Source organism: Pectinophora gossypiella, unplaced genomic scaffold (genome assembly GCF_024362695.1).
Source record: "Pectinophora gossypiella unplaced genomic scaffold, ilPecGoss1.1 Pgos_32, whole genome shotgun sequence".
Taxonomy (NCBI): Eukaryota; Metazoa; Arthropoda; class Insecta; order Lepidoptera; family Gelechiidae; genus Pectinophora; species Pectinophora gossypiella.
In genome coordinates this window covers 1116330-1136361 of record NW_026063242.1, presented here as the reverse complement: position 1 = coordinate 1136361, position 20032 = coordinate 1116330, and the positions used below count along the sequence as shown (strand labels likewise).

The 20032-nt window shown below is 46.0% G+C and overlaps 2 protein-coding genes and 1 long non-coding RNA gene across 3 annotated transcripts; 1 reads left to right on the top strand and 2 right to left on the bottom strand.

Moving 5' to 3' along the window:
* The first annotated feature begins 131 nt into the window (after positions 1–131).
* LOC126380970 (uncharacterized) lies at positions 132–5886 on the top strand. Its single transcript, XM_050030537.1, has 4 exons — positions 132–720; positions 2176–2563; positions 2805–3111; positions 3580–5886. The coding sequence occupies exons 1-4, from the start codon at positions 132–134 to the stop codon at positions 5884–5886; spliced, it is 3591 nt and encodes a 1196-aa protein (XP_049886494.1).
* Positions 5887–13330: 7444 nt separating this feature from the next.
* Positions 13331–13927, bottom strand: LOC126380969 (uncharacterized). Its single transcript, XM_050030536.1, has one exon. The coding sequence runs from the start codon at positions 13925–13927 to the stop codon at positions 13331–13333; it is 597 nt and encodes a 198-aa protein (XP_049886493.1).
* Positions 13928–17701: 3774 nt separating this feature from the next.
* LOC126380957 (uncharacterized) lies at positions 17702–19218 on the bottom strand. The gene is made up of 2 exons (XR_007568601.1): positions 18860–19218; positions 17702–18787 (listed from the first exon to the last, which is right to left on the bottom strand). It is a non-coding gene; the product is annotated as an uncharacterized LOC126380957 (long non-coding RNA).
* Between the last annotated feature and the right edge of the window lie 814 nt (positions 19219–20032).

The window sequence follows — 20032 nt, the reverse complement described above, 5'->3', positions numbered from 1 at the left end:
ATTCGTGTGAAATTCGAGTGTTTAACTGTGCTTCACCCAGAAAACCCGCTGCGAGCCCTCCAAAGCCCACAATTTTGGTCCTTCGAGCCGGATATATGTACCGGACGCCGACGTCAACGGCTGCTTTCACAATGGTGAATACTCGCAGCACTACCAGGAAGAATCTGGAACGTAAGTTAGAAGATGATGAGCAGTTGAAGAACACGCAAGTTGAAAATAGAGAAAAAGAAGAACCGATAGCTGCATCGTCTAAAACCGAGAAGACAATTACTTTAGACGTAGGTAGTGCCATAAAACCGGAACACCGTCAAAATATGTCGACTTCACATCGTTCTAGAAAGTCTTCAGCAGCGTCATCTTTAGCAGCAAAAAGGAAAAGGCTCGAATTGGAAGCGGCAGAGGCGAAGGCTCGGCTACAAATGAATATCATTGATAAGCGGTTGGAAGCGGATTTAGCTGACCTACAAGAGGAATACAGTCCACCGTCGGAGTCAAGTATTCTGTCTACTAAAAGGCACGATGTCGAGAAGTGGATGGACCGCAGTCAAGCGGATCTGAAAGCACAGTTAACCCCTGAGAATAATAACGGTTTACTGCACCCGCCGGTAGAAGAGTTTGCCGGCACTTCTGGATCAGTTCAGCAACTGACTGCGGCACTGAAGGATCTAACCACCTCATTCATCACCACCAGACAGAACCCTAATCTGCTCAGCCGCATCAGTACGCCACGAGAGCTCCCATTATTTTCGGGAGACCCAATGGAATGGCTACATTTTAAGCAAGCGTACCTGGAATCTACACGCTTGTGTAATTTTAGTGATCAAGAGAATTTATGGAGACTAAGGAAGTGCCTACGTGGAGCTGCCTATGATGCCGTCTCAGCTCTTATGATATGTGCAACGTCACCCGACCATGTGATGAAAACTTTAGAGCTACGATTTGGTAATTCAGACTGCATCATATCCAGGATAATACATGACCTGAAAAAGCTTCCACCTGTGTCACAGGAGTACCATAAAGAGATTGTACCATTCTCCGTGAAAGTGCAGAATTTTATTGCTGCCGTCCATGCCGTAGGACGCGAGGAGTATCTACAAGGAGTACATTTATCTACAATAATCATATCTAAACTCCCGACAGTTCTAGTATCAAAATGGTCTGATTACTGTTTTCCTATCATAAACGAAAGCAACAAGTCACGTTTGGAAATATTATCCGACTTTTTAAACCAAGAAGCAGTAAAAATATCGACCACAGCGAATTTATCTTCAACGGAAACGCGGAACTACAATTACAATCAACAACAAAAGAATAAAAATGAACATAATACAAACCGGTCGCATAAAGTGTTAGTTCAATCCGTCGCGAGTGATAACAAGTGTCAATTTTGTAGTATCGGTAATCATAAGTTGATTGACTGCAAGAAGTTTAAGAAAGCGTTACGTAAGGACAGATGGCGTCATGTTAAGCGTTATGGTGTGTGTTTTAAATGTTTAGTGTCGCGTCATAACCGTGAAACCTGTTCTGCGGTCGCTTGCGATAAGGACGGGTGCGGCGGGACGCATCACCGGCTATTGCACTACGATATAAACAACGCACAAAATACCGGTAATAAACACCATCCGTCGGCAGCGCTCCCGCCGACTCCTGCGCCTTCCACGGATACAGAGACGGTAACACACATAAATGTATCTAATAACAAAGTGTTTTTGAAGGTAGTACCTATTAACATACATGGCCCTAATGGTATAATTATTAATACAACTGCTTTAATTGATGACGGTTCTACTGTTACACTAATATGTAACGAGCTTGCTTCCCGCGCCGGGCTGCGCGGCCGTAGTGAGACCATGCGCGTGAGTGGCGCGTGGAGCGAGAGCGATCTCGTATGTGACACAGTTGCCATGTCGGTTAATATATCAGATGTAAACAATTCTGAGATATATACTATGACTGCACGTAGCGTTAATAATTTAAGTTTGCCAGTACAAGATATGTCGATTATTAACTTAAATCAATATGCCCATTTAAACGAAATAAAAGATAAATTATTATATTGTAACACTCAATATGAACCTAAAGTTTTAATCGGGCAAGATAATTATCATTTGTTGTTGCCACTGGAAGTGTGTGTAGGTAAAATGAGTGAGCCGTCTGCTACGCGCACCCCCTTAGGTTGGTCAGTGCATGGCAGAGTGCGCGCGCCACATGGCACCAGCGCGCGCCATGCCAGCTTGCTGCTCACCGCCGCCCCGCGCCCACTGCACCCCCGGCGCTCCCAGCACGACCACGCTCGGCGCATCCTGCAGGAGATGCAGGATGAGCTGCGCCTGTCGTACAACATAGACTCGCTCGGAGTGGCAGGTAAGCCTCGCGAGAACGCGGAGGACGTGCGCGCGGTAGCACTGCTGGAGCGGACCGCGACTTTCGTCAACGGCAAGTGGGAGGTAGGCTTACCTTGGAAGGACGAACACTGTAAGATGCCAGAAAGCTACCCCAATGCTCTGACTAGACTAAAAGGAGTCGAAAAGAAGATGGCGGCGAACCCTGCCTACGCCCAAAGGTACGTAGAACGAGTTAATCATTTATTTCAAAATGACTTTGCGAGGGAGCTGGTAAACCCTCAGCCTACGTCAAAAACATGGTATCTACCTCATTTTGGGGTAGATAATCCAAACAAAAATAAGTTGCGTTTGGTATTTGATGCTGCGGCGAGCAGCCGTGGAGTATCACTAAATGACTATCTACTTAAAGGCCCGGACCTACCTACTCGCGTCTCTGTTTGGCATTATGGTACGTTTTAGGGAGAATAGAGTCGCCGTGGCCGGGGACATAAAAGATATGTTCTTAAGAGTTAAAATTAGATCTGAAGATCAAAACGCATTGAGGTTTCTGTGGAGGGAGGACCCTACACAGCCCGTAAAAACCTACGCTATGACTTCCCTAATTTTCGGGGCCAACTGTTCCCCATTTATCGCTCAATTCGTAAAGAATTTGAACGCAAAGAGGTTCACATCTACTATGCCGTCAGCTGTTGCGGCCGTATGTGACCAACACTTTATGGACGACTACTTGGGCAGTTTACCCGACGAAGACACCGCCATACAAATGGTAAGAAATATTATTCATATACATAAGCAAGGTGACTTCGAGATGCGAAACTGGGTTAGTAACAGCCAGACGGTATTGGACAGTATACCAAAAAACAACTTAGGCTCGTCGGCTTTAAAGTTCAAAGTCGATCAGCAGTACGCGGGCGAGCGTGCACTCGGTTTAATTTGGTATCCTGCCGAGGACTTATTGGCCTTCGATGTGTCATTGAAGCGTATACCCGAACAGATGATCGAAGGTAAACAAAGACCCACTAAACGGGTTATGCTCAGAATCGTAATGTCTATATTTGACATATTTGGGTTTTTGTCACCTTTCACTGTACAAGGTAGGATTATGCTTCAAGACACGTGGAAAACCAACATTGGATGGGATGAGTCAATACCGGATAACATCTTTAGCAAGTGGTGTGTATGGATTGATTTATTAAAACATATAGGTAATGTTCGCATTCCTCGATGGTATCAGGCATGTGTAAGTGCGAGTGAGAAGGCAGCCGGCGGCGGAGCGTGTGCGCAACACGTGCGACCCACTCCTGCCGTGTCCCCTTCGCCCCCCGCCGCCGCCGCCACCGTCGCCGCGGCAGCTCCCTCCACGTCGTCCGTAGCTAATGATGCGTTACGCAAATGCTACGAGTCGCCTACGCCGACGATCTGTGCTACGAACATAACGGTAAACAGCATTCCAAGCGAGGGAGGTTATAAAAACCTACAGATGCATATATTTAGCGATGCATCTACAAAGGCAATGTGCGCGGTGGCTTACTGGCGTTGGAATGATAACGGTAAAATATACACTTCGTTTATAGCAAGTAAATGCCGCGTTGCGCCTGTAAAACCAATCACAGTACCGCGATTGGAATTACAGGCGGCACTACTGGCTGCTAGGCTTGCAGACGTGATACAGAAAGAGCATAAAATGACTACAAGTCAGCGATATTTTTGGTGTGATTCCACTACGGTGTTACATTGGATAGGTAACAGCTTACGAAGATATAGCACCTTCGTAGCAAATCGTTTGGGTGAAATCGATGAACTTACACGCGCGGACGAGTGGCGGTATGTACCCACCAAACTTAATGTCGCCGACACAGCAACGAGGGAAGCATATGACCCTGCTATTTTTGAACATGAATGGTTCATGGGACCTTCATTTCTACAGGATGATGAGTCATCGTGGCCACGAGACTGCACGAAGCCAGAGGTGCGCGACGAAAACCTGGAATGTGTAAATATAATTACTCATTTAAGTGACACGTGTCACTTACCTGTACCTGATCCGGAGCGGTTCTCCTCGTGGTTAAGGTTGCAGCGATCGACAGCCGCCGTTATGAAGTTCATCGGTAAATGCAGGAAGCAAACCGATGGTGACTGGAGATACATGGAAGATGCGGAGCGTCTATTGCTGAAGTATGCTCAAGCCGCGTCCTTTAACAGAGAGATTATTGCTATACAAAAGGGCAAACCTTTAGATAGAAGCAGTAAGCTACTTACCTTGTCTCCAGTCATGGACGAACATGGGTTACTCCGCGTCGGCGGTCGGATCGATGCAGCAGCAGATGTCAAACCTGAAACAAAACATCCCCTGATCCTCGACGGGCGGCACCACGTGACCAGGTTGCTCGTGCGCCGACACCACGTGGACGCCGCGCACGGGAACCAGGAGACCGTCGTCAATAACCTGAAACAAAAATATTATATAATTAGATTACGGCCTACCGTGAAGTATGTTACTTCTAAGTGCATGCTTTGTAGGATTAAAAGGGCCAAACCAGAAATACCCAGGATGGGAAACTTACCTGCAGGTCGTATGGCCCACCACCAGCGCCCGTTCACGCACTGCGGATTGGACTTATTTGGACCAATGGAAGTGACGGTAGGGAGAAGGCGAGAAAAACGATATGGAGTAATTTTTACTTGCTTAACTGTAAGGGCGATTCATTTGGAAATCGTACACTCCCTCACTACAGACTCACTTCTAATGGCACTTCGGCGCATGGCAGCAAGACGCGGCTGGCCTCTCTGTCTTTATTCAGACAACGGCACCAATCTACGTGGAGCCGATAACGAACTGAAAAGGTCCACACTGGAGCTCGATAATGAGACTCTGGAAAGAGCAGCGTCCAACAAGGGCACACAGTGGAAGTTCATTCCACCCGTTAGTCCCCATTGGGGTGGGGCATGGGAGAGGCTCATACGAAGTGTCAAGATATCCCTGAAGACAATCTTGTCCGAGCGCGCTCCAAAGGATGAAGTCCTCCTGACATTAATGACTGAGGTAGAAAACATGGTCAACAGTCGTCCCTTGACGCACGTCTCCGTCGAAGCTGCCAGCGAAGAGTCCTTGACACCAAACCATCTCCTCTTGGGCAGCTCTTCCAACTTACCTGTCCACGGAGCATTCGATGACTCAGACCTGTACCTGCGAAAACAATGGCGAAAAGGTCAAAGATTAGCCGACATGTTCTGGCAACGTTGGGTTCGCGAAGTCTTGCCTGATATGTTGCCACGTAAAAAGTGGAACCAAGAGCAGTCGTCCTTACAGGTGGGAGATTTAGTTTTCATTGCCGACTCCGATGCACCCCGCAACGTGTGGCCGAGAGGCGTCATCGAAAAGGTATTTCCAGGCAGGGACGGCCGGGTAAGGTTGGTAGCGGTTAGGACCAGGTCTGGGCTGCTGAAGCGTTCTGCGGCGCGCGTCGCTAGGATTCCTTTGTCGAATGAGTGCTGTGCCAGCACTGGGGTGGGGCGTGTTAGCGACGAGCTCACCAAGTAGAAATATTTGTAATTTGCAAAATAGTAACATGTTCAAATGTATTTGCTGTTTTTAAATGTGCAGGCGCTTTTGTCAATTTTGTTGGTACGAGTGACGGTAGTGCGATTTGCATTTGTTTTAAAATCACCTTCGTTTTTGAGAGACGTCCCTCTTGTCTGCCGCGATCCACGACGACACACGTACCAGCGCGTTAATTTTCAAAAAATGTAACGTGTGCCTTTGCTAATAAATATTCGTGTGAAATTCGAGTGTTTAACTGTGCTTCACCCAGAAAACCCGCTGCGAGCCCTCCAAAGCCCACAGACTAGTTGTTGAGCGATGTCGGACAAGTGGTGGCACTCGGTGAGGTCGTCGTTTTCGATGCGTTGCGGTGAGAGCTGTAGGTTTTCTATCGTCCGGGCATGCGTGTCGAAGGTGTTAGTCGCCCCGTGTAACGTGAGTGTTACACGCTGTGATTTCCTGACTCCTATGTCGGTTGAGAGGGCTTCTATGCGTCCCTTTATGCCGACTTGGTTGGTGATGTCGGCGTCGACTAGGGTGACTGTGGACCCGTCGTCGAGTAAGGCGAAGGTGTCGACATCGCCTTGTGGACCGGAGACTTTGACAGGGAGGATTTTTAAGAAGGTGTGAGTTCTTCTCGTCGTCCATGCCGTGCTGACTGTTTCTGTTTTCTCTTCGGGGACCTCTCTTTTCAGGAAATGTAGCATAGGGTGATGAGTGCGGTTGCACTGGTTGGTGTTGCATGTTCGGGCTTTGCACTCATGTTTGAGAGTGCGTCAAGTGAGGCATCGAAAACATAGTGACTTGTTTTTCGCCATTTCCCATCGTTTGTCTGTGTTCGCGTCGGTGAATTGTTGACATTTTACCGCCGTGTGTCCCGTCTTGTCGCATACGGGGCACGCTGTCTTATCCTTTTCCGTTGTGGAGTAAGTACGCTGTTGTGTCTGTTTTCGAATTTGGACGGCGCCGGGTGCTGTCCGCTGTGTTTGTGATGAGGCTGTGTCGCGCTCTGGTTGCGCGTAAGGTCCACAGCGTTCAGCCTCGCGTTCGAGGAACCTTGCGAGTTTCAGTAGGTCGGCGTCGTCTTCTGGTTGCTCAGCCGCGAAGTCGTACCATCTATAGCGTATTGTCGGTGTCAGTTTGTCTATAGTGAGCTTAGTTATCTCGGGGTTATACAGGTACTGTTGTTTTCGGAGGGCGCGTAGTGTGGCCACAATGTTGTTTACCCTCGTCGCAAATACGCATACTTCTTTGGCTGAGTCGCTGAGGCGCGGTAGAGCTCGGAGGCGGTCGAGCTCGGTGTGAGCTATAGCGTCGGGGCGGCCGAATCGAAGCTGTAGTGTCTTCATTACGTCGGTGGGGTTCGCGTTGTACATGAGAAGACTTTCGACCGTTTCTTTCGCCATTCCCTTCAGGCTCTTCCGCAGGCGTACTAAGTTCTCCTGGTCGGAGTAGGATGGAGCTGTCGCTGTGTAGGCTGCGTAGAAGGACAGCCATTCTGTGTGAGATCCACTGTATGTTGCAAGCTCGAAGGTGCTGCGCGGCGTGGGACACGCTGATCGCGCAGCTAACGTGATCGCTTGCGCTAACTGTGTAATTTCTATCGATGGTTGTTTGGCGATCGCATGTTCTCCCGCCGTGACGGGAGTTGAGATGCATCCACCTTGTGTAGTGGGTGCTGCTATGCTGTGTTTTGCCCCTTTGTTTATAGGTGTCGCGGGAGGGGCGTGACTGTGTTGAGCTTGCGACGGTTTTTCTTCTACTGTGGTTCTGTATTCACCCGTTATAGTTAAGGGTGCTATGTCGGCGGGCAGCGGGGGGGCCAGCGTTGAGTGCTGGTCCACCCACGTCTTTGTGCGTGTGCGTACGTCGCTCACGCTTGCTATCTCTATGTCTGTGTCGTCGTCGGATTCTTCGGCTAACGTAGCGACGCGTGCCGCTGCCAGTTCGACTTCTTTTTTCAGGAGTTCTTCTTTTGCTTTGAGTAAGGCTAGGCGCCGTTTCTTTGAAGCTGTAGAGTGTGGCGCTGATGGGGCTCTGACCACCGATCCAGGTCGTAGCGTATCGTTCTGTATGCTATCTTCTGTGTTGGATTCCCCCGTAGTCCTATCTGTATCGTCTGTTGTGCCCGTCGTCGTCGTTGTGGTGCCCGAGCTGGTCCCAGTAGTAGTAGATGTTTCGGTACTACCACCACCAGGCTGTTCTGTAACCAGCGGGGCTGCTGTATCTATTCTATCTGTGACGGCGGCGGCCGCGGCTGCGGGAGTTGCTGTGTTGGTGACCGGTGGGTCTTCTGTTGATGGCCGTTCCATCTCTGTCGACTTCATACTCCTGGTTTTCATACTGTGTCGTGTCTGGCTGTTGTCCAGACACTCCTGTATCCCGGCTGTTACCCGGGATTTGACTATACCCGGCTGTTATCCGAGTTGTACTATAGGTTTTCCGACTGTTGTTCGGAACTATGTTTTCGGAGGTGACGTCACGGACGTCGTGTATAGTACGTACGCCATCACGTTGCGCTGATTAAAAAATATAAACAAAGATCTAAAGAGTGCAAAACCAACCTATAAAGTTAATTTGGATTGCAGTGAATAACATTTATTGTGGAATAATAGTGAAGTGCGGAGATTACTGAGTAAATACCAAAATAATCTTCGCGTTCAATCGTTACGATAATCGTGTACCCACAACTAAAATTATTTGTGTAAAGCGAGAAATAAAAGCCAAAATAAACATAACATTTATATAACATATAGGAATACAAAAACTGTAAATAAAATATTACAAACTATTTACAAACACGACACCTGTTGAAGTTGTTGTGAACTATCATAAATTGATCGATACCTACATAGCAATGGCCGTGAAGTGCAATGCGTGTTTTAAATACAGTCATGTCGGTTAAAGAGGGTGTTGTTTGTCCCCGCTGTAAAGAGGCAAATCATAGGGCATGCGTAAACATCCCAAATGACGCCCAGATTCATAGCTCCTGGTTGTGTCCAAAATGTAAGGCTGCGTTACCGACAAATAATGAAAATAGCACGCCCTTGCGAGGAGTCGGCATTACGTATGTTTTGGACGACTCATTGGCGGAATCGTCTGCCACCCAGCCAGCCAGCATGGAGCTGTGTAACTCTGTTGGCACCGCCCCCCCTAGCAACACGGCGCTCAACATCGCAGCGGAGTACAGGGAGCCCGAGCCTGATTTATCTGCCGAACTGCGTCAGTTCTGTGCGGAGATGCGACAGACTCGGGAGGAGTTCCGCGCGTTCCGTCAGGAGATGCTAGAAATGCGAGCCCTAGTGTCTTCCTGCGATGTGCGCCTCACCAAGCTGGAGGCGAGGGTCGTCGAGTTGGAGCAGCGCGCAACCGGTGGCAGTGAGGTTGGCCACGGGGACATCATTTGCATGCTGGAGGCGACAGTCGCTCAGCTGCAGCAGGATCTCGATGATCGTGACCAGGAGATGCTTCAAAACGACATTGAAATCTCTGGCGTGCCGGAGGAGAGCGGAGAAAACGTCACCCACTTGGTTGCGGCGTGTGCCGCGAAGCTGGGTATGACGGTCGATGATCGCGAGATTGTCAGCTGCATGCGGGTGGGAGGGGTGCGCGCGGATAGCGGAGGCGTCCCTCGCCCGCGCAACATCGCTGTGCGACTCGCGCGCCGCACAGCGCGCGACCAGTTCTTGCGTGCCGCACGTGTGCGCCGCACCCTCACCACGGAAGGAATGGGACTTCGCAGCGAACCTCGTCGAGTATATGTCAACGAGCGTCTAACAAAACGCAACCGCTCGTTATTCGGCCGGGCACGAATGTTGGCCAGCGGCCTAAATTGGCGGTTTGTATGGACGCGGGACGGCAAAATCTTTACTCGTCGAGACCAAGGGGACCCTGTAAATCGGATTAGATCAGAAAAGGATCTCGACAGTGTTTTTGGGTCAGCACAAGTTCGTCCCGCTCCCGCAGCTGCCGGGAGAAATATACCAGTTGCTGCTGTCTAACACAAATGTACCCATGATCGCTGTTAGGTTAATAATATGTAGCTCGCTTCATTGGTATGTTTCTATGTATGTGATAACATTGATGTTGCTCGACTTACGGCTTGGTCACATGTGGTGGAACTCGGTAATTATCGCATTGACATTACGTATATATATTTAGTGTATGATGGGATATATAAGCCTCTTTTTTTAAAATAATTAGTAAATCACTAGTAGACATACCAAATACAATGTTAGTGTAAACAACTAATGTTCACCTACCAGTAGCTTACATTTTCATCATTTCCGAACAATATTTTGTTTTTCCATCATCATCACAAGCACATCACTTCACAAATTATCACAACCAATATGGATTCAGTGCAGACAACTATGGAATCGTTAGCGCAGATGTTTAATACTCGGATGGCTGCCTTTGAAGAGGAACTGGGAAGGACTACTCCGCGCACTAGCACCGTTGCATCACTCACAGCAGAGTTCCAGGCCTTTCGAGCATTTGTCGTTACTTCTCTGTCTGCTTTGCAAAAGCAGGTTGAGTTTCTGACGGCAGAGTGTGACAACTTGGAGATGAGAACTAGGAGGAAAATGCTTCTTCTTCATGGTGTGCCTGAAGTCAAGGATGAAGATACTCCTGCGGTGGTTTTGCGGATGGTAAACAAACACCTTGCTCTGTCTCTGCAGCCGAGTGATTTCAGTCGGGCTATTAGGATGGGTCGCATGCACACTAGCAAGCCGCGGCCAATACTAATTAAGTTCAGCAGACATGACATTCGTGCTGGGGCTTGGCAGGCAAAGACTAAACTCAAGGGCTCTGGTTTCACATTGTCCGAATTCCTCACAAAGCGGCGACACGACCTGTTTGTTGCGGCCCGTAAAAGGTTTGGGGTGACGAAGTGCTGGACACGCGATGGTCACGTTATCGTTTCTGGACCGGACGGCAAGCGACACCGAGTATCATCACTCCACGTTCTGAATACAATCCCCGGTTTGTCTCGTGTCGAGTGTGCTGGCGGCATTGTCTCCTCGGGCTCGGAGGATAATGGGGAGCTAGTCGACGTGGTGGCCATCGCGCCCCCTGTTGTGAAGGGGAAGCGTGCTGCAACTGCAAAGAAGTCCAATAAGTGAGGTTATAAGACGTTTCATTTTCATTGTGTGTAGTGTAGTTTAATAGTAAGGTTATTTTGCATATATATATATATATTTCTTACCTATTTGTTTCCTGCAGTCTTATGAGGGTGGCAGTATTTTCCTTTCTTTTTTGTTCTGGTTGTAAAAGTATTTTTTCACTACTTCCCTCCTTTTACTTCACTTCATATTTTATTTATAGTTATTATTTTTTCCTCTGGCTGTCAGTTTTGATTTATAAATGTGTTTTTCTAACACGACAATTACGCACTGCGGGAGGCAAATAGTACATTTTCCTGATTTTTTCCTACTATTGCTATCTCTTTCTATGCTTTCGATGTTATCTTATTCCTTGCAACTTATTCATTATTTTCGCTATGCATTTGTTAAGTAGTTTTGTACAAAATGATTTTGCGTTTTGATGTTGCTTGTTTAGTGTTTACTTGTGTACCTTAGGGGGTGGGGTTTCCCTAAGGGAGTCTCTACGTTATCGACCTTGGTGTGTTATTGGGGCTCATGAATAAAATCACTTAATAGGGATCACTGTCTATTTTCCAGAAAACATAGTAGATTTACATTACACTTTATCAACACAGTAGAGCGCGCGTTCTACATAAAATATTAGAAAAGCCAATTCTGAGGCGTGTTGCCCCGTTGCCCGGACCGTAGAGACTAAATGTAAAGTGAGGCGAGGGGCTGCCTCCGCTAGCTGTGCGCTAGCGCTGTGTCAGCACCTACAATACTCCCCCCCTTTTATAAAAAAATTAAATAAATTTGAAAAGAAAAAAAAATAAAGAATGTCCTAAAATTTACAATCATAGGGTAACCCTTACTTTAATTTGTTACAGTACAAAATAACGCTATTGACTTTATAAACAAAGTATGCATTTGCTGACACATGACTCGAACACACAGTGGCAACGGGCACGGGTGTAAAATTACATTCACTGAATTGAATACAATGCTATGCAAAACAAAAATAAGAACTGATTGTTACATGTTGTTATGAACAAGTAGTTACCATCTCTTACGGGGTAGACAGTAAATATAAGTTACGTTATTTAATTTAAAATTACACAGAATTACGAAAATGGAAATAATACAAAAATGTTATGTGTAAGCCTATTATGCTTACTGACTCTACTTAAAAATTTAACACAATACATAATAATTAAACAATACCGTTATCAATAAAATGTAGAAGATGCAGAGGAATTGGGAGGTTTCGCGGCCGGCGGGCCTGCTGTTTGGGCTACTGCCCCGGCTGCGCGTCCCTGCTCTGCCATCGAGATGATATCCTTCATTACTCTTTCTTTCACACTTCGGCCACATCTTCTACACCTCACGTAGATACATATACACATGATTATCACTATCATCGCTATAGCAAGTAAACTAAAAAGTTCTAACTTTCTCTCAATAGCGGCAGTGGCCGAGTTATCTGATCCTTGCTGAGCAATAACAACTTCAGCGTTCTTAGATTGTTGTTTGCCCATAGTCACTATGATAGGCATCTATCACAATATTTAAACAAAGTATACTCTTGAGAGTTCTACGTAAAATGATTGAAACTTTGAGGTTACATTTACAAGAAATTTCATATGACATACATTTAATGATTACTCTATATTATATAAGAAAACGCACCGGTGGCCTACTGGTTCTGCCACACCGGGTGGTATAAGTGATTAACTTATCGTTATTCTCTCTACTTAATTCTGAATTTAAATCGACGTTTGTACTGCCTGATATTGGACCTGATTTCTCAACACATGTTTCTGACTCTAATAAATATGCAGGTTTTAGCCTATCTATAGCTATATTTACCTGTCTGTTGTCTAACTGAACTTTAAAAACTTTATCTGTCCTACTTATGACGCTGTATGGGCCATCGTAAGTAGGGGTCAAAGGTTTCTTCACTGCGTCATTCCGGATAAATACACTTTTGCAAGTCTTGAGATCTTTATGTATAAATAACTTACGAGGATCGCTATCAACTCGAGGCTTGGGTCGCACACTGTGCACTATGTTGCGTAACTTCTCTACAAAAGTATATTGATCAACAGAACTGAGACATGTGTTGTTATAAAAATCTCCGGGTAAGCGTAATGACTGACCTGTTACTAACTCGGCTGCACTAAGGCCTGTGTCACACCGGCTGGCGGCGCGTAGTCCAAGCAGTACGGTGGGTAATTCTTCATCCCATGACGTGTTATCAATTAACCGGCTAGTAAGTGCTGCCTTTAGAGATCGATGCCCTCTCTCTATCTTACCATTACTCTGTGGATGGTAGGGTGTTGTCCTGATCCGCTGTACTCCTAGTAATCGAAGTAGGCTGCTATGTCACCACTCCGTAGATTGTCCATAATCTTGTCTGCCATGCTCGCGAGGTCATCAAGCTTCGTGTCTGCGCTTGAGCTTGCTAATATAGCACGTGCCCAACCCGGTAGTCGAGTCATCCACAGGTTCTTAAGAGTGTCACCTGCTGTACCTGAGTTCTTCGCTAGTTCACGCATCTTGGCAAGCAACTGTGATGGACGCTGACTACCTAAGTCCATCTCCTTGACGAGCTTGTGGAACTGAGCCTCTGCACTCTCTTGAAATATCTTCATCAGACGATTCTTGAGCACTGTATAACGTTGCTGTTCTGGTGGGTCGTCAATCAAGTCGGAAATCTGGCTTAACTCCTCTTTGTCTAGCTTTGATAGCACAAGGTCAAACTTAACTGCTTCGCTTTGATGCTGAGGCCCTATGACGGCTTCAAAACGGGCAAACCACATGCGCGGCATATCGCGCCAAAACGCTGGGATCCTCGACACAAGGCTGATAGCAGCCAGGTCATGGCTGACTTCTTGCCGCAACTGACGTCGCTGCTGATCTTCCTCCTGGCGTGGCGGTGGTGGCGGCTGCGCCATGATGCAGGAATGCCACACTTTTTGACACACTGATCCTCCGTAACGCACGCGTGAATGTCCGAGCAACGGGCGGGGTCACCACTTTAGTGTTTACTTGTGTACCTTAGGGGGTGGGGTTTCCCTAAGGGAGTCTCTACGTTATCGACCTTGGTGTGTTATTGGGGCTCATGAATAAAATCACTTAATAGGGATCACTGTCTATTTTCCAGAAAACATAGTAGATTTACATTACACTTTATCAACACAGTAGAGCGCGCGTTCTACATAAAATATTAGAAAAGCCAATTCTGAGGCGTGTTGCCCCGTTGCCCGGACCGTAGAGACTAAATGTAAAGTGAGGCGAGGGGCTGCCTCCGCTAGCTGTGCGCTAGCGCTGTGTCAGCACCTACACCTATCTTGTAGAACTGTAACATAGTCATTTAGTCGTTTTGTTTTTATCGTTTACTTTTTGTTCAGTTTTTGTTTGGTTCTTTTTATTTTGTATTTTTTTTTTTGTTTTTTTTTTTTGTTTTTGGCTTTGTAAATAGGCTACTGGCGGGTGATAGGTACCAAGTACTCGTCATAGTTAATAGTGCTTATTGTATTGAGTATATTATTTATTAAGTTGTTTTAGTTTATTATTATTTATTTATTTTATTTTATTATTTTTCTTTTTATGGATATATCGATAAATAGCGATATTTTTTTATCCTGCTCTTCTTCCGAGGTTAGCTTTCAGGATGCCAGCCCCACTCTTGGTGAATTTCTGCGCAATACGTTTGTAAATGTGCCAAAAAATTTCAACGTGGTGCATATTAATGCTCAGAGCATACCTGCCCATTACCCGGACATGCTTGCTTCGTTCGATTGCAGGAATATTCATGCGATCCTTGTTTCTGAGACCTTTCTGAATCCTAGTCTTCCTTCTACTTCTTACTCTCTCCCCGGCTTCCATCTTATCCGCAATGATCGTGTGAGTACCTCACATGGCGGGGTAGCCATTTATCTTCGCTCTCATATTCCTTTCTCGATTCTCAGTAGTTCACCTCAACCCCCACCGCCCAATACTGCGGAGCATCTTTTTCTGGAGGTCACACTATCTCACTCTAAGGTTCTTCTAGGAGTATACTACAGTCCCTCACTTAAAATAAATTATTTCTCCGCTTTTGAAGAACTTCTAGAAGAACTTTCTCCTTTGTATAGTCATTCCATAATTATGGGTGACTTTAATACGTGCCTCTTGAAAAATGATTCTCGTTCGCAGCGTCTGCGGTCTCTTGTCCAGTCCTGCAACATGCATGTTCTCCCTCTGAGTTCAACGCATCATTTTCCCAATTGTCTTCCTTCTCTTCTAGACCTAATGCTTGTCTCCTCTCCCGGACATGTTGCTCAACATGGCCAGTACAATGCCGAAGCTTTCTCATATCATGATTTAGTATATCTTTCTTTCAAGATCTGCCCCCCAAAACCTAAGCCCAGAATCCTGCTACAGAGAAACTTTGGTGCTATGGACGTCGACCGGCTACGTGAGGATGCTGTTAGGATGGATTGGTCAGTTATCGAAATGGAGGACAATGTCGACGAGCAAGTAAGAATTTTCAATAATATGATAACTAAACTTTATGACGTGCATGCTCCCATTCGTCCTATTAGGGTCAAGCATCTTCCTGCGCCTTGGCTGACTGATGATCTGAGGGGGCAGATGGCTAAGAGGGATCGGGCTAAGGCTAGGTACAAAGCAGACAATTCAAACCTAAATCGCGAGAAATACGCACAGGCAAGGAACCGCTGCAATACGGTGATAAGAGACGCTCAAAGACGCCATATCCATAAGTCCGTAGAGAATGGAGATCCCGCTAAAGTTTGGAAATTTCTAAACTCTTTAGGGGTTGGTAAACAACGTAATGGTACAGTTTCTAGTAATATTGATCTCGACCTACTCAACAGGCATTTCTCTTCTTCGTCCTTTCTTGACAATAGTATTAAAACTAGTACACTTAATCACCTTTTATCTAAACCTGCCCCTAATTATTCTCCTTTCTTTCTATGTCAATTTGCCGATTGTGATGTTAAGAGAGCGATTCTTTCCATCACATCGAATGCCATCGGTGAAGACAGCATTAGTCGTAATATGGTCATTCCTCTCATTGATATCCTTACCCCAATTATTACCAAAATCCTGAACACTTCTGTGAGCACTGGGGTATTTCCCACCGAGTGGAAAGATGCCCATATTATCCCGCTTCCAAAGAAATCCAATCCCGATTCCTTTTCTGATTATCGTCCCATATCAATCCTTCCTTTCCTCTCCAAAGTCCTTGAAAAGCTTGTTCACAGACAAATTTCCTTTTTCCTTAATAGCAACAAGCTTTTTAATCCCTATCAGTCCGGTTTCCGTCCTGGTCATAGTACGACTACTGCCCTTGTCAATATAACTGATGATATTCGCTTGGGGATGGAAAACCAGCAGCTCACGGTGTTGACATTGCTAGATTTTAGTAATGCTTTCAGCACCGTGGATTTTGACATTATTCTGGGCGTTCTACGATCTCTTAACGTATCTCCAACGGCAATTGATTGGTTTCGCAGTTACTTGTCGGGTCGACGGCAGCGTATCCGTATTGAAGACTCCTTCTCTACGTGGTGCGATGTCTCGGCCGGCGTACCGCAGGGTGGCGTCTTGTCTCCTCTTCTCTTTGCAATTTTCATTAATTCGATAACCCTCCCACTATCTAATTCTTATCACCTGTATGCAGACGACCTTCAGATTTATACTCATGCCCCTCTGGTTGACCTTCCTAATGCCATTGAGCGTACCAATAAAGATCTCGGGCTGATTCTGGACTGGAGTCAGTCTTTTGGCCTTAAGGTTAACCCTAAGAAGACTCAAGCCATTATTGTTGGTAGTTCATGGTTTATTTCGAGGGTCGACTGTGAGTCTCTGCCGCCGATAATGTTTGATGGTGTCCGAGTTCCTTTTAGTGAAACTGTTAAGAACCTTGGTGTTTTGTTTGACAGATGTCTATCTTGGAAACCTCAGGTGGCCGAGGTAAGTAGGAGGATGTTTGCCGCTTACGGTTCGCTCAGGCGTCTCCGTAATTTTCTACCGATTAGTACCAGGGTTTCTCTGGCTCAGTCCCTACTTCTGCCAATCCTGGATTATGCAGACGTTTGTTATGCTGATGTTTCAGTTGAATTGCTGAATAAGCTCGAACGTCTGCAAAATCTCGCCATAAGGTTTATCTTTGGATTGCGCAAATACGATCATATTTCCAATTACCGTGTCAAGCTTAAGTGGCTACCTGTCCGTCGCCGTAGGGATCTCCACATCTTGTGTCTCCTGTACTCCATCCTTAATCTTCCTACTACTCCATCTTACCTTAAAGATCGTTTCTCTTTTAAATCCTCTGTCCTTGATCGAACTTTGCGATCGTCCCACACCTTATCCCTTAATATCCCTGTCCATTCCACTGACTTTTATTCTTGCTCTTTCACTTTGCGGGCTGTCCGGTTGTGGAACTCTCTACCTGAGACTGTCAGGAGGGCTCCTTCTCTGGACTCTTTCAGGGCAAAAGTGAAGGCGCTCTTCCTGCAGGCATAACTTGGAAGTGTTTTTTTCTTATTCTCCTTATATGTATTATTATATTGTATAGGCTATTTGTATGTATGTATATGTGTGTATGTATGTATATATATATATATATATATATATATATGTCGTAGCAGTGGGTCGGTGTCGGTCGTAACATCATCATCATAATGGAGGGTGGGCGTTAGAAGACAATAATGGCCGTCATCAGTATCACAATCATTTTATTTACTTCCACATAGTTTTTGTATCACGATTAAATAAAGTCACAGCATAAGGTACACACTCACGGCAACGTCACGGTATTCGTAACGGTTACACAGTCTCTCGTTATCTAGCGCGCATAAGGACGTTAGCGCGAAGGGGCTACTCGCCCTCTACTTGCCCTCCACCACCCATGGTTCCTATATTCGGACCGAATCATCGGGACACGTGCTCTTTTCCGATCACACTTTCTTGACGTCCCTACAAGTTATAGGTGAGCGACTATAGCACTCCACGTTCCGATCGTAATTATTCGACACGTCCGTTCACGACGAAGGTTCGCGGTAGACTGCCCGACTAGAACGGCAGTGCACGTCCGCTCGACACGACGACTCTGTAGTGACTCCCCCGACTTCACTCCGCTCTGCTCGTACGCCACCTTTCGTCGGAGCGTTGCAACTTCATGACGGAAGTGATGTAACTTCATTTTATTTTCCGATTTGATCCATTTCTCTTCTTAATTCATAACCAACTCCGACACGGCCATCCTGCGTGACACACGTCCTCGTGTGTTAATCTGAAACAATATACCACAGCACAGTATCCAAGTTCGCTCGGTCATTCCTGACCTAACATGAGACTCTATAAAGGACTCTACATGAGCTCTACTTGTGACTCTACACGAGCTCTACTTGTGACTCTACACGAGCTCTACTTGTGACTCTACACGAGCTCTACTTGTGACTCTACACGAGCTCTACTTGTGACTCTACACGAGCTCTACTTGTGACTCTACACGAGCTCTACTTGTGACTCTACATGAGCTCACATTACATCATGATAAATCATCAACTAACAATACACGGACCATTGACCAGTATTCACACACTATAAACAACCAAACTTGAAAATCCAATTACTCTTTACACATCGGTCGTTACTATCACCTAAACGAGCGATAGTAACTCATGCCACTCTACTGAGCGACGATATCTCAAAACCAGGCGTCACTACCACCTAAATCGAGCGGTAGCAACTCATGCCACTCTACTGAGTGACGATATCTCACAACCAGGCGTCACTACCACCTAAATCGAGCGGTAGCAACTCATGCCACTTACACCAAGTGACGATATCTCACAACCAGGCGTCACTACCACCTAAATCGAGCGGTAGCAACTCATGCCACTTACACCAAGTGACGATATCTCAACACAGTCGTTGCTGCCACCTAAACCGAGCGACAGCAACTCATGCCACTTACACCAAGTGACGATATCTCAACACAGTCGTTGCTGCCACCTAAATCGAGCGACAGCAACTCATGCCACTTACACCAAGTGACGATATCCCAACACAGTCGTTACTGCCACCTAAATCGAGCGACAGCAACTCATGCCACTTACACCAAGTGACGATATCTCAACACAGCTAGCACACAAACTTTACGTACATTTTAGTTGGTAGAATAGTGGTCAATGCGTTACACAATTTCTTTTATATCACTAATTTCTAATTTGTGCAGTTCGACTAATTCTACCGGAGGTCAACTTGACTTAGATTCAGGTACAATGTCATGACCAAATACAAAGTCAACATGACATCCAGGCTTCGACCGCATACCTGTAGTTTCTAAGACGAGCAGCACAAAAGTGGCTGCAGCCCCGAACACTACAAGTGCGCAGCTTCCTATTAGAGTTGCTCCGAAACAGGTCAATGGGTTAAACAATTTCTTCTATATCACTAATTTCTAATTCGTTTGACTAATTCTACCGAAGTTCAACATGACTTAGATTCAGGTACAATGTCATGACCAAATACAAAGTCAACATGAAATCCGGGCTTCGACCGCATACCTGTAGTTTCTAAGACGAGCAGCACAAAAGTGGCTGCTGCCCCGAACACTACAAGTGCGCAGCTTCCTATCAGAGTTGCTCCGAAACAGGTCAATCATAGCTTTCATTGCTCAATTAAATCAACCAACACTACACATCTACTGCAAAGCATAACAGACTGTAATATTCCTCCCCAAACTGCGATTACGCTACAAAACAGTCATAAGTCACAACATCCCCTCCCGGGATGGCCACTTTGGTCCACGACCACAAAACGACAGAGCACCCTGGCTCTCTCACACATAAGTCATAAAGTCACAATGTAACGACCAACACCTTGAGGAAATATTACCGCACTTACACAATTACTGATTTGGTATGAACATCATTTAGAATGTTTTGCTCCAATTTTCTCACTAATGATTTACTCTGTTTCGGGCATTTTCTAAGCCTATTTCATTTAATCATAATCCAAATCATTTTACTTCGCAATGTTTA